The sequence below is a fragment of the Mustelus asterias genome, unplaced genomic scaffold (assembly GCF_964213995.1).
Source record: "Mustelus asterias unplaced genomic scaffold, sMusAst1.hap1.1 HAP1_SCAFFOLD_1900, whole genome shotgun sequence".
Classification (NCBI taxonomy): domain Eukaryota; kingdom Metazoa; phylum Chordata; class Chondrichthyes; order Carcharhiniformes; family Triakidae; genus Mustelus; species Mustelus asterias.
Genome location: NW_027591845.1, coordinates 1 through 15501, shown reverse-complemented (window position 1 = coordinate 15501; position 15501 = coordinate 1). Strand labels below are relative to the sequence as shown.

The following is a 15501-nucleotide window of genomic DNA, read 5'->3' as shown; positions in this document are numbered from 1 at the left end:
CCCCTTCTCCAGCCTGTTACACAGGGAACAGGAGGAGTCCAATCAGCCCCTTCTCCAGCCTGTTACACAGGAACAGGAGGAGGCCATTCAGCCCCTTCTCCAGCCTGTTACACAGGAACAGGAGGGGGCCCCATTCAGCCCCTTCTCCAGCCTGTTACACAGGAACAGGAGGAGGCCATTCAGCCCCTTCTCCAGCCTGTTACACAGGAACAGGAGGAGGCCCCATTCAGCCCCTTCTCCAGTCTGTTACACAGGAACAGGAGGAGGCCATTCAGCCCCTTCTCCGGCCTGTTACACAGGAGCAGGAGGAAGCTATTCAGCCCCTTCTCCGGCCTGTTACACAGGAACAGGAGGAGGCCATTCAGCCCCTTCCTCTGTCTTTGTATTTGGCCATTGTTCAATCTTTAATATTAATCCTGCCCTTCACTGGATTGAATTTACTTTTGTCGACTCTCTCAAAAACATGTTTTCAACATACATGCGGAGAATGGATCTGTCGCCAGTGTTAACGGCAGCCCTCAAGGTTCCTTCAGACTGGCTTTGGAGATCAGCTTTTCTTTGCTCTGCGTAACTAAAATCCGAGATTTGCCACGCATACAACGTTTGAGAGTAGATTTGCAAATATGTTCAATTATATAGTAATTTATTGCTCTCTCCTTGCTTTGCAACACTCTGGGTGGGATTTTCCAGACCCATCAGTGGCAGGGAAAATCGTGCGCTGGGCTGGAACATCTTGAAGTGGTGGCACAGTGGTTAGCACTGCTGCCTCACAGCAAGAGTTTTAACAACACCAGGTTAAAGCCCAACAGGTTTATTTGGTAGCAAATGCCTTTCGCTTTCGGAGCACTGCTCCTTCATCAGAAGTCTCACAGTCCAAAGAAGTGCAGGTTATGTTGATTGGCCATGCTAAATTAACCCTAGTGTCAGGGAGGGTTAACAGGATAAATATGTGGAGTTACGGGAATAGGGCCTGGGTGGGATTGTGGTCAGTGCAGACTCGATGGGCCGAATGGCCTCCTTCTGCACTGTAGGGATTCTATTCTATTCTATTCTATTCTAACTAATACAGTCCCATAGATCCTGTAGTTAAAATTCTGCATCTTTAAGCCACAAGATTCCGATGGACTGAGTCCGTTCCAGTGATAGGAGATTTCATCTTCTGGACTACAGAGAGGGAGAGCTGGAGAAAGATCGAGGAGGCCATGAAATAGAAAGAAAGGGAGAGAGGGGGTGAGAGACAGACAGAGCGAGCTCCAGACACAGAGGGATTCTATGGTTTGGAGAATCGGGCCTGGGTGGGATTGTGGTCGGTGCAGACTCAATGGGCCGAATGGCCTCTTCCTGCACTGTAGGAATTCTATAGTTTGGAGAGTTGCCAAGAGCCAATTGCCCTTTGGCCGCTCTCCACCTTTGCCTGTCCTGCCCTTGACGCTGCTCACTGCTGGCGGGGCTGGAAAACCCCAACGTCAGTGTTTTATTCAGCTAAATTTGTCTGATTAATGCCTGTGATCAGATCTGTTTCTGCTGCATCCCAATTGTCTTCTAGAAAAATAAATTTCTGGTGTTTGGAAAACTGAAATGTAACCCACTTCTTACTTTATCAGGCAGCTTTCATCAGAGATGTCCTCCTTCCTGGAGAGTGGGATGTCTGTGTGACGTCGTATGAAATGCTCATCAGGGAGAAATCTCTTTTCAAAATATTTAATTGGCGATATCTGGTTATAGATGAAGCCGACAGGATCAAAAATGAGAAATCCAAGGTTTGTTTTCCCTTCATTTTCTCTGCTCTCTTCCCCATCCTGTCCATTTCCACCAGAGTTAATGGCTACCATTGTAATGAATGCTACATTTTCTGCCTCATCTTCAGGTGAATTGGGGAGAAACGCAGGCTTGATTTGGAGCATGGGGGCATGAGCAGGGGGCGACATGGTAGCTCGGTGGTTAGCACTGCTGCCTCACAGCGCCAGCGACCCAGATTCGATTCCCAGCTTGGGTCATCGTCTGTGTGGAGTTTACACGTTCTCCCCGTGTTTGCGTGGGTTTCCTCCGGGTGCTCCGGTTTCCTACCACAGTCCAAAAAAAATGCTGGTTACGTGCGTTGGCCGTGCTAAATTCTCAGTGGACCGAAGTGTGGCGACTAGGGGATTTTCAGAGTAACTTCATTGCAGTGTTAATGTAAGCCTACTTGTGCCACTAATAAATAAACTTTAAAACTTTGTAAACCATGTGTCACATTCTCGGTTATATATCATGGAGTGAGGTTATTTCTGAGCAAGGTGCAGTTATGTGTGGGACCAGACAGAAAATGAGGCACAGAAGTTTGCTGCACACTGTTCCCCTGGAGAGGGGAATGCAAAGACGGGGTAAGACGGAGTGGCAAAGAACAGTAAAAAAGAATTCAGTGTGGATGGAAGTGACTGTTCTCTGGTGAATGAGATAACGAAGGACAGGCAGATTGGAACAAAAGGTTGGAGGGAAATCCAGGAATAGAGATTTTGAAATGAAGGAAAATGATACATTTTGAGTACTAATGGTTAATATAATTGTTATTTGCTGCTTTCACTGTTCCTTCGCACTTCCATCAAAGCTTTAAGAGCTAAATTAAAAGGGTTATTTATTGTCACAGATGGAATGCGAATCTTGAGGAAAAGAGCGCTTTAATCTCACAATCCAATGCAGACAAATCATTTTTTAAGTTAAAGTTTATCAGTGTCACAAGTAGGCTTACATTAACACTGTAATGAAGCTACTGTGAAAATCCCCGGGTCGCCACACTCTGGCGCCTGTTCGGGTACACTGAGAGAGAATTTAGCACAGCCAATGCACCCTAACCAGCATGTCTTTCGGACTGTGGGAGGAAACCGGAGCACCCTGAGGAAACCCACACAGACATGGGGAGAACATGCGGACTCCACACAGTTACCCAAGCCGGAAATCAAACACTGGTCCCTGTTGCTGTGAGGCAGCAGTGCTAACCGCTGTGCCATATTCAACCAAATTACTCCAGGGGTTCAGAAACTTCTGGGAAAGTTATTGCACCATCAATTATTGAGGCTCGATAGTTAATCTCTGGGTTTTAACACCAGTGGAAGAGTGGAGTGGAAATATTAGAATTGAAAATCAAAGATCAGATCTGCTTATTCAGACCGCAGTGTGCTCTTGTTTTAAAAGCTTTTTAACCAGCTGCTCCTTCCACAACCATTGCTTTTTAACCAGCTGCTCCTTCCACAACCATTGCTTTTTAACCAGCTGTCCCTTCCACAACCATTGCTTTTTAACCAGCTGCTCCTTCCACAACCATTGCTTTTTAACCAGCTGCTCCTTCCACAACCATTGCTTTTTAACCAGCTGTCCCTTCCACAACCATTGCTTTTTAACCAGCTGTCCCTTCCACAACCATTGCTTTTTAACCAGCTGTCCCTTCCACAACCATTGCTTTTTAACCAGCTGCTCCTTCCACAACCATTGCTTTTTAACCAGCTGTCCCTTCCACAACCATTGCTTTTTAACCAGCTGCTCCTTCCACAACCATTGCTTTTTAACCAGCTGCTCCTTCCACAACCATTGATTCGATTTGAAAGAAATGCCATTCAATTGTGGACGGCTCTGGAAGTTTCCATATTCGCGTCTTGCAAGTTATCGATAACCGTTTGTAATCTTGATGTACTATTACTACACTTGCTTTTTGCTTCCTAATGCAAAGCATTTGGTGCCACTATATCTGAATTAATTGGAGAAATGACAGACACGAATAAACACCTAAAAGATCAGCGAACTTTTAAATGCAGTCTGAATCTACAGTTGTGCCAGGAGTATGATTCGAACTTGTACCCAGTTTGTACAGTCATGTTTTTAAATCTGCTAAATTTACAGCTCTCTGAAATAGTGAGAGAATTTAAAACAACAAATGGATTATTGCTCACGGATTCACCACTTCAGAACAACCTGCACGAACTCTGGGCTCTGCTCAACTTCCTCCTCCTGGATGTCTTCAATTCGTCTGCAGTAAGTAATGAGAAAAGCAGCTTGACAGAGACTGTACCGTTTGTCTAAGGTTCAATTACAGTGTTTCAACCTATTTCTTTTTGGAAGGCATGAGAGAATGCTGCAAAGTTGTGTCTTTTTCATTTTTGAAGCTAGTGTCAGGGGAAGCTGTCCAACTTGCTGGAGGGTGTTGTGTGACACCATTGTTCCTTGCATTGGGAGCAGCCAGGTAGCTAAATGGCCGCAGTCTGTGTATTAATTTGTCCACCTGCCCACATTTTGTGAGCACTATATTCACCATATGTGTGCCGATGCAGAGTCCAATTGGTGATGTCTGCTCCTCTAACCCTTCAAACTGCTATTGACCATTCCTGATGCTCAATGTCACATCTGCCTTACACTGCGAAGCGGATTTAACATGCTTGATGTTTCCTTCAGCAAAACTGTCACCTTGTGTCACAATTCTAAACTTACATTAAAAGCTTGCTGGGGTGAGAGCTTACTTTATCCATATCTATCTCAATCCACAAATTAGCTATCAGAAGTATTTTAGTATTTCTTTTTTTTTGTTAAAGTAAGAAAAGCTATGTTTCTAACTGAATGCCTAACTGCCCATTCTTCCTGTGTGGGTGTCCTGTAGCTTGTTACAGAGATGGGAGTAGGTGGTCCAAGGGAAAAAATGATTTTTTTCCATGTTCAATTGCTCACCTGCCGAACAGCTGAAACTGATTTGCAATTGTTATGAGCAGCTGGGCATCTGTTTTATGATATCATTTGTGAACGATCTAATTTGGATGCTACCTTTTTAAATTGCCATTCTTGTTCTTCTAGTGATAAACAATGTAATCATTGAAACCATTGGATGAGGCGTTGATGGAAGTAACACAATATGCTAAAACGTTTGGGGTTGGCATGACTAGAGCCACTTGTTGTTCTTTGCAGGACTTTGATTCTTGGTTTGACACAAACAACTGCTTCGGGGACCAGAAGCTGGCTGAGCGATTGCACATGGGAAGCTTCTTATCTTATCTGTATTCTGATGCTGGGACGTCATTAAAATGCAAAGCTATTTTGGGCCCATCGCCCTCAGAAATATTATTCACAAAGTTGTATATTTGTGTGATGAAGTGATGTGCCTTGAGAGTGTTTGGGGCTAATTTGAAGAAACAGCAAGGTTTCTTTTCTTCATTTACTGGGTGTGGATGTCGTTGACTAGACCAGCATTTATTGGCCATCCCATGTTGCCCTTCAGAAGGTGGTGGTGAGCTGCCTTCTTGAACCACTGCAGTGCCTGAAGTTCTAGGTACATCCACAGTGCTGTTAGGGAAGGAGTTCCAGTTTTTTTGACCCAATGACGGTGAACAAGCAGCGATATGTTTCCAAAGTCAGGATGATGAGTGACTTGGAGGGAAACCTCCAGGTGGTGGTGCCCCCAGGTACCTGCTGCTCTTATCCTTCTAGGTGGCAGTGGCTGAGAGTTTGGAAGGTGCTGCCTAAGGAACCCTGGTGAATTCCTGCAGTGCATCTTGTAGATGGTACACACGGCTTTCACTGTTCATCGGTGGTGGAGGGAGTTTGTGGAAGGGGCAGCAATCAAGTGGGCTGCTTTGTCCTGGATGGTGTTGAACTTCATGACTGTTGTTGGAGCTGCACTCATCCAGGCAAATGGAGAGTATCCATCACACCCCTGACTTATGCTTTGTATCTGGTGGAGAAGCTTTGGGGAGTAAGGAGGCGAGTTACTCACCGCAGGATTCCTGGCCTTTGACTTGCCCTGGTAGATTTAGAACTGTTAATTCATTGATTAAAAATGTGATGGCAAAAACTGAGGATCTATATTCTACTAACTGTTTATCCCGAGCAGTGTTAAATTTTGAGTTACTGCGTGTGAATTACAAATTAATTTGACTTTTATGAAGTGATAAAGAACATAAGAACATAAGAAATAGGAGCAGGAGTAGGCCATCTAGACCCTCGAGCCTGCCCTGCCATTCAATAAGATCATGGCTGATCTGAAGTGGATCAGTTCCACTTACCCACCTGATCCCCATAACCCCTAATTCCCTTACCGATCAGGAATCCATCTATCCGTGATTTAAACATATTCAACGAGGTAGCCTCCACCACTTCAGTGGGCAGAGAATTCCAGAGATTCACCACCCTCTGAGAGAAGAAGTTCCTCCTCAACTCTGTCCGAAACTGACCCCCCTTTATTTTGAGGCTGTGCCCTCTCGTTCGAGCTTCCTTTCGAAGTGGAAAGAATCTCTCCACCTCTACCCTATCCAGCCCCTTCATTATCTTGTAGGTCTCTGTAACATCCCCCCTCAGCCTTCTAAATTCCAACGAGTACAAACCCAATCTGCTCAGTCTCACCTCATCATCAACACCCCTCATCTTTGGTATCAACCTGCTGAACCTTCTCTGCACTCCCTCCAAGGCCAATATATCCTTCCGCAAATAAGGGGACCAATACTGCACACAGTATTCCAGCTGCGGCCTCACCAATGCCCTGTACAGATGCAGCAAGAGATCTCTGCTTTTATATTCTATCCCCTTGCGGTATAGGCCAACATCCCATTTGCCTTCTTGATCACCTGTTGCACCTGCAGACTGGGTTTTTGCGTCTCATGCACAAGGACCCCCAGGTCCCTTTGCACAGTAGCATGTTGTAATTTTTTTCCATTTAGATAATAATCCAATTTGCTATTATTTCCTCCAAAGTGAATAACCTCGCATTTGTCAACGTTATACTCCATCTGCCAGATCCTCGCCCACTAACTCAGCCTGTCCAAATCTCTCTGCAGACCTTCTATGCCCTCCACACGATACGCTTTTCCACTTATCTTTGTGTCGTCAGCAAACTTTGTTACCCTACACTCAGTCCCCTCCTCCAGATCGTCTATATAAATGGTAAATAGTTGAGGCCCCAGTACCGATCCCTGCGGCACGCCACTAGTTACCATCCGCCAACCAGAAAAGTACCCATTTATTCTGACGCTCTGCTTCCTGTCGGATATCCAATCCCCAATCCACGTGAACACCCTACCCACAACTCCGTGTGACCCAATCTTCTTCAGCAACCTTTTGTGAGGCACCTTATTAGACACCTTTTGGAAATCCAAAAACACCGCATCCACCGGTTCCCCTCCGTCAACCGCACCAGTCACATCTTCATAAAAATCCAACAAGTTCGTCAAGCTCGACTTTCCCCTCATGAATCCATGCTGCGTCTGCTTAATCGAACCATTCTTATCCAGATGGCCTGCTATTTCTTCTTTAATGATGGATTCCAGCATTTTCTAGTTCCACCACTTCTTGCAGACATGACTTACCTGCGATCCACTGGAATTAAGTGGTGGCTCTATTCGTGTAACGAGAATGGTTTCTGCCCAGTCCAGCTGCATCCCACTTAGAATGGGTTAGAACTGTTAAAGGGCACAAAGCTAAATGAACATTTACCAGGTGTTCTTGCATTCAGTAAATAGTGCCTGAAGTAAACATGGCATTTAAGGTGCTGTAATAGGCAACTTAGAAATTGATGAGACGAATAGATAATTATTGCCTTTCACTCGATGTAGGCAACTACCACAGCTGTTTTTAATTAGGGTGGACATTTTAGCCAGATCTGAATAATTTGAATCGCTTCAGATATTACATAATATGGTGAAGGGGGAGAGATTTCTTCCGCTTCATTTCCTCTCAATTATTTTTTCTGTGGCCATATATTGAACTCCTCAGTTGACCTTGGTAACAAGGCCCATTAAGCATCCCCACGGGCTGTTCCAATTGCTGATCCCGACCTTGATAAGAGCATTTCAATTGATGCTGGATCTCCAGTCGAACTGCTTCCTGATCAGGAAGACTTGCTAAATTAAAGTGTTTTTATCACATTTTGGGAGGTGCAGGGTAAGGGAAATAGAATAATTTTTATTTGCTGAAATGTCTATCCACTATTTGAGAAGCTGAAATGGGTTGGGGGAGAGGTGGAATGGTAGGTTACAATTACTCGGATTTATCTCCTCTTCTGTTCACACTACAAGCTCCATTTCATAACCATTCACTCCAAACCTCTGTCTGCTTCCTGTCTGTCTGAGGCTTCACCAAACTCTTTGCAATTGTGATCTCCTAATTGAGCCTGAACTACATTTCCAACCCCATATTCTCAATATTACCAATACCAGCACCATAATATCGCCCGCCCTTGTTCAATCCCTTAATTAGCACGAGGTTTTCCTAAACAGCCTCCCACCTTGCACCACGTGGAAGATTCAATTCATCAGAACTGCTGCTGACATGAACCAAGTTCTGTCCACTGCTCCATTTGTGCATCGCTGATGGTCAACCTCCAGCTGTTTAGCCCAAAGCACTGGAATTCTTTCCCTAAATCTCTCTGCCTCTCCAGCTCATCCTTATTTAAGACACTGCTTTAAAAACTCCTTGGTCACCTCTCAATGGTTTTTTGGTAGCTCGGTGTCAAATTTGTCTGATAATTGTCCCTGTGATGATCCTGTAGACATCTTATTATCATAGAATCCCGACAGTGCAGAAGGAGGCCATTTGGCCCATCAAGTCTGCACCAACCCCACATATTTACCCTGCCAATCCCACTGACACCAAAGGTTTATTTAGCATAGCCAATCAACCTAACCCGCACATCTTTGGAATGTGGGAGGAAACTGGAGCAGACACGAGGAGAATGCACAAACTCCACACAGAGAGTGACCCGAGGCCAGAATTGAACCTGGGTTCCTGGTGCTGTGAGACAGGAGTGCCAACCACTGTGCCACCATGCCACCTATGTTAAAGGTATTGTAGAAATGTACATTGTTGGGGAATGAGGGAAGTGAATTTAAGGTTACTGTATTTCTTTCTCATAAAGGGCTGGATTCCAAGGTCTGATCTGTTATGTTGCAGAATAAAGCTGTTGACAATCTAATCTGAAGTTGTAGGTGTTTTCATCAAGTGAACATTCAGCCCACACCTGTAGATGTGCTTCAACCCATGGCTTGTTCAGCTGTTTTTGTTGAACCTGTGCTTCAGTCCACAGAACTGTTCAGTGCAGCTTTTGTAACATTGCATTATTTTGCTTGACCTTCTTGGGCATCATCAGTGTGTAAAAAGCATGTATTCTCACCTGAATTAGGTATTGAGACCCTTCCTCCTCCCACATATTAAAGCTGAGGTAGAAAAGAGCCTGCCGCCAAAAAAGGAAGTCAAAATGTATGTGGGCCTGAGCAAAATGCAACGGGAATGGTGAGTGCACAACTTGTGAATCTTAATGTGTTGCATTGTGAAGTACGGCATCATCTTGCAACAACTCATTGAAATTGTGCTGCACTTCAATCAACAATTAGAGCATTTGTAGAACGAAGGGAATAGATTCACCAGTGTAAGCGAGTGTGATTTTACCCAATGCATCAATAATAGGCTGACTCCCTACTATTGACCATCTTGCTTCCGTCTGATCTGTAAGATTTTTGTGTTTGGAATTCTAACTTCCCTCAATCATTTCCATTATTTTTGCCCGAAACAGAAGATCATCATTGAATTCAGACTGGACGATTGCCATTCAAGTCTGATTATTACAGTGCTTTCAAACTACTTTGCTCTCAGCTTTGGGCTTTCTTCTTTCAAACCCCAATGCAGCCCATTATTGATACCCACCTGATCAGGTACTAGTGAGGTGTCCCCTCCAAACTTATTAACCATGTCTATCATGGTTGGTCAAGTAGAACGCTGCAAAGCCCTTCAAAATGAGACTGCACCCGATGTAACACAATGTCATTGCCTCACGGTGATGCCAGGATCGCTGCCATAAATATAAAATAGTCACTCATAAATCAAACAGGAATTTAGGAGAAGATTCAAAAAAGAAAGTGGCAGAGTGGTTAGTGTGGAACTCACTACCACAAGGAGAGGCATGACATTGATGCATTTTAGAGAAGTTTGTTAAACATAGAATGGAAAAAGAAATCGAAGGTGTGAGGAGACTCTTATCATGAACACTGATCTGGAATTGTTGATCTAAGTGGCCTGTTTCTGCGTTACAAATACTTAATCCCAGAGTACTTCATATTGCTCGCATCCAAATGACATGGAAAGGAATATTCCCATCCCTTCAAACCCTGGCCACCTGGGATGAATTGTGCTTTATATCAAAGAACAAAATGTTGAGTGTGTATTTGTCGTATGATATGGGTTTCTATATGTGAGGCTTAGATGGAGCACCCTGTTCCCTGGTAGGTGAGAGGGGTTGGAATGTGGATCCTAGACTTTGTCCGAGGCACCTAGAGAACAAAGCATTCATTTTAGGTTGTAATTGCTTTCTGTTGAGCTCCATTAAAAAAATGAATTTATCTCCAAGTTGGTGTGATGAGCTTTAATTCTGGCCTTGCTGACAGGTACACCAGGATATTAATGAAGGATATTGACATCCTGAACTCCTCAGGGAAAATGGACAAAATGCGTCTATTGAATAGACTGATGCAACTGCGCAAGTGCTGCAACCACCCCTATCTGTTTGACGGAGCTGAACCTGGCCCACCTTACACCACTGACACTCACCTGGTAGTTAACAGTGGCAAAATGGTGGTACTGGACAAACTGCTGCCGAAAGTGAAGGAGCAAGGTCAGCCGCAGGCCTGGTCAAGGCTTTTGTTTCCCTTTCTGTCTTTCAATCTTTCTATAGGAAGGAGACATGGAGTGATTTGATAGTTTCGTGGATACTTGAGTAGCTCGGACGGGGTGGGGGGTGGCCAACATAAGGCATAAGGCCCAAATTAACGATTGCCAGGCCGTAAAGGGAAATTAATTGAAAATATTCCAAAATGTGTTATAAATTAATATGCAATAAACTCTGGAATCAGCAATGGTTTTAGTTATAGTAGGACAGGCAAATAAGCTTACTGAGATATCCTTGAGGAGATAACCAAACTAAAACACAATGTAAATTAGGTTTTTAGAATATGTTCAACAAATCTGTGATTAGAGAGTAAATATAGTAATAAAGTTCACGCTTTGTGAAATAGATGACATTGTCTCAATGGATTAAGAATTAGCTTAATGTTAAAGTTCCTATTTTGGGAGGATGTAGGTTTGGATTCAGATTCGATTGGAAATTCAAAGAGCACGCCAGTCACTCGAACTCGAATCCATGACCAAATTAGTTGAGACTCTGGAGACCAGGAGGAATTGAACAAAAACTACTGTGTAGTCCGATCCATATATAAGGACATCTGGTGGAGTGGAAAATCAAACATCCTGGTGTATAGATTGGCTGTAAACAACCGCCTGCATGGTTATTTGTGCATTTCCGAGTCCGATGTCAGACTTTGTCATGCTCTGGAGCAGTACTGTACCTGTGCTGCAGACTGATCAAAAGTAGAACAGGATTTTTAATAAATGAAAGGGGTTTGTGATGTTTATCCTTCGTAAGCATGCAAGGATTTCCACGAAAATGTCTGCAAAAGAATTTGAAAATGATGACTGATGACACCATGGCAGCATTTGACCTGTGCAGCAAGGTACAGCAGATTGCATGCTGTGATGTTTTGGGTTACAAATCAGCACAGGTTTTAATGAGTTAAAAACTGCTGAAAATACTCAACTAATCTGGTAGCATCAGCGAAGGGTCAACTCTGACTCTTCAGAACTCCCCTCTCCACAGATGCTGCCTGACCTGCTGAGTATTTCCAGAACTTTGCTTCCATCTATTTAGCTTTTATTTCACAAGTTTTAGTGACTGTTTAAAACAATAGTGTGTCTTGATCTGAAATCGCATCCTGTTTTAGTCATTCTGGCCTGCCACACGCCATCCACTGGGGCTGGGGGCTCCCAAAAACTGGCCGATTTACCATCAAATATTCTTCATGAAGAGAGTTGGATCACAGGCCTCTGTAATGCTTGATGCGCCCCATCCTCCTTCCGAAGGAATAGTTACAGGAGCCAAATATTTTGAAATTACGGGCTAACGTGTTTTAGCAGAAGGTGAATGGAATAATTACATGGTTTGGGATTGCAGCTATTTTTTGATTAGGGTTTAATTTTTGCTGCCCAATCTGCAGCACCGTCTCGAATCCACCTGGAATATAAAACCTTTGAAATCATTCCCATCAATCAAGGCAGCTGGGTCACATGGACAGTTCACATTGTATGAATTATAAAATTGGAGTTGGTTATGTGTGTTCATTTATGCCTCCTGTACTATAACTAGTTTACTCGATTACTCTACATCCTGCATGTTACCACTGGAATTTGGTTTCCATTATCCACATCAGTAGATGTAGGTTTTTGAAGCATTTGCGTATCTGCGCTGTGTTCTTGGCTACCGATCAACCGATCACCCTGATGAATGATCTTCTTTTCCACAGGTTCTCCGGTGTTGATCTTCAGCCAAATGACCAGGGTGCTGGATATCTTGGAAGATTATTGTATGTGGAGAAACTACGAGGATTGTAGACTGGATGGACAGACACCGCATGAGGAGAGACAAGTATGTTTCTTGCCCTGTGCTTTCAAAACTGAGTTTGTTTGAGGAAAGTTCCAACCTCTTAAATTGATCTGAGGCTCTATTATCTAAGTAAGAATTCTAGACTTAAGGTTACAAAACTGACTCAAGGTTTTCAAACAAGAAATATGAACATTCAATTTGAATCTAGCATCTATTTGTATTTTTAAAAATGAAACTTTCCAACAATTATTAAAAAGATTGGTCCCAATCGCTTGTTCAATTCTGGCATAACTTTTCTCTCTCATCCCTCCACGATTCTAGTTCTGCTTTCAATAGTCCTGGGAGCTCAACGTTTATTTTCATGTTAAGCACATGCGCTGGTGGTCTTGGTATAAATCTAACCACAGAAGATGTAGTAATCCTATACGACTCAGACTGGAACCCTCAGGTAGACCTCCAAGCTGTGGTAAGTTACTGAGCGATTAGTTATTTGTGTTCTGAAAGCCACGTACTGTTGAATATATAACTATTGTTGCTGGTTTTAACATCCAAGTGCACTGATCAAGCGACATTTGGTATTTTACTGCCACTGATAACCCCTCAAATCTTCCGTGTGTTGCTCCCATGGTTTCTTTAAAACTCCGCTCGAATGAACTGGTGGAAATATTTCAGCAGAGGCCTTCAGTTTGCTTCTCTTTAATGTGAATGGAGCGTGCGGTTGTTTTCAGAATTGGCGTGGTATGATTCCAGCTGACTGGGCATCTTGTTCCTCACCAATTAACTTCCAAATCCAATTGAGAGTTTGGAAATGAAATCCATTTCAAGTTTCAGTAATGCTGAGGTGTCACTATAAGGATCTGCCTTCCGTGATTCAGTTTTACACAAAACAACTGATGCACGGATTTTAATAAGTGCTTCGTGATTGCCTCGTGTGTCAAGGGCTTATGACTTCAAATCTCACTCATTTGTGAAGTTTGAATTAAAGTTTATAGTGAGCAGCAAAAGGGAGCAGGGCTCCCCAATTGTTCAGCTGGTTCACTAATATGCTTCAGGGAAGAGCATCTGTCAGTACTTGACTCCAATCCACAAACACAGTGGAGATTCTAATTCCCCTCCAGTGTGAAGTGGTCAGTTTCTCAATTGCTTCATTGATCCACCAGCCAGTTACTGGATTGCAATCAATGCATCTGAGATATAATTAAATAGGTCCAGGTGCTTCCTTGGTTTTCCCCTGCTGCAACAATTGTTGATGTTGACTGAGTAATTAGAGAGGGTTAAAACATGCAGGAGATAGCCATCCTGACATCATATCTTTGCGAGCTTATGATCAGCTTGGAGATTTCTCGGAAGTTTATTTATTCCCGATCCCCATGTTAAGGTTTTGATCATCAGAGTTTTTGTTTGAAATTCTTGCATTTCTGATTATAGAAACAATGTTTGCTGGAAAATATATGAATGTGGTGTTTTTACAGCTGAATGTAGAGGAATGTTAATTGAAATTGTTACATGATTGTGTGGATGTGCCATGTAACTTTAATTGTGTTCTTTTTTTAGGATCGCGCCCACAGAATTGGTCAAACAAAAGTAGTCAGAGTATTCCGATTTATAACTGACAACGCTGTGGAGGAAAGGATAGTGGAACATGCTGAAATGAAACTTAGACTGGACTCTATTGTAATTCAGCAAGGTGGCTGTTGAAGTTGGTTGTTTTTTGGGTGGGAACTGCATGGGGAGAACATAAGAACATAAGAAATAGGAGCAGGAGTAGGCCATCAAGCCCCTCGAGTGTGCCCTGTCATTCAATAAGATCATGGCTGATCTGAAGTGGATCAGTTCCACTTACCCGCCTGATCCCTATAACCCCTAATTCCCCTACCGATCAGGAATCCATCCATCCGTGATTTAAACATATCCAACGACGTAGCCTCCACCACTTCAGTGGGCAGAGAATTCCAGAGATTCACCACCCTCTGAGAGAAGAGGTTCCTCCTCAACTCTGTCCTAAACTGACCACCCTTTATTTTGAGGCTGTGCTCTCTAGTTTAGCTTCCTTTCTAAGTGGAAAGAATCTCTCCACCTCTACCCTATCCAGCCCCTTCATTATCTTATAGGTCTCTATAAGATCCCCCCCACAGCCTTCTAAATTGCAACGAATACAAACCCAAACTGCTCAGTCTCTCCTCATAATCAACACCCCCCATCTCTGGTATCAACCTGGTGAACCTTCTCTGCACTCCCTCCAAGGCCAATATATCCTTCTGCAAATAAGGGGACCAATACTGCACACAGTATTCTAGCTCCGGCCTCACCAATGCCCTGTACAGCTGCAGCAAGACATCTCTGCTTTTATATTCTATCCCCCTTGCGATATAGGCCACCATCCCAGTTGCCTTCTTGATCACCTGTTGCACCTGCAGACTGGGTTTTTGCGTCTCATGCACAAGGACCCCGAGGTCCCTTTGCACAGTAGCATGTTGTAATTTTTTTCCATCTGGATAATAATCCAATTTGCTATTATTTCATCCAAAGTGAATAACCTTGCATTTGTCCACCTTCAGTCCCGTTCGTCTACCAAGCACTGCCTCCCTGGTAACATTAATTGTGTTGAGTAACTCTCCTCCTACCAACCCTCTATCGTTCATATTCGGTAAACTATTTGTGTCTTCCACTGTGAAGACCGACACAAAAAACTTATTTAAAGTTTCAGCTATTTCCTCATTTCCCACTATTAAATCCCCCCTCTCGTCCTCCAAGGGTCCAACATTCATTCTAGCCACTCTATTCCTTTTTATATATTTGTAAAAACTTTTACTATCATTTTTTATATTTAGAGCTAGCCTCGCTTCATAACCTATCTTTCCTTTCTTTATCGCTTTCTTAGTCGTTCTTTGTTGTTTCTTAAAGTTTTCCCAGTATATTTCCTCAGTATATTTCGGTGCTTTGAGGTATCAACTTTAAATGGCATCGGTGAAACTTTGGGTACCATGAGCAGTGTCAATCATTCCCAGCCTTCACTCGAGAATTTTATCTTGCATTCTTTTCTCTGACTGAGTTATGGCACGGATGTT

At 43.3% G+C, this 15501-nt stretch overlaps 1 protein-coding gene across 1 annotated transcript; it reads left to right on the top strand.

Moving 5' to 3' along the window:
* Positions 1-1604: 1604 nt before the first annotated feature.
* On the top strand, positions 1605-14131 carry LOC144488983 (SWI/SNF-related matrix-associated actin-dependent regulator of chromatin subfamily A member 5-like; the record flags this gene model as incomplete). The annotated part of the gene is made up of 8 exons (XM_078206940.1): positions 1605-1760; positions 3874-4005; positions 4927-4993; positions 9126-9237; positions 10386-10612; positions 12354-12507; positions 12755-12899; positions 13988-14131. Coding segments are annotated over 8 exons (1137 nt in total), but the record flags the coding sequence as incomplete, so codon positions are not given.
* Between the last annotated feature and the right edge of the window lie 1370 nt (positions 14132-15501).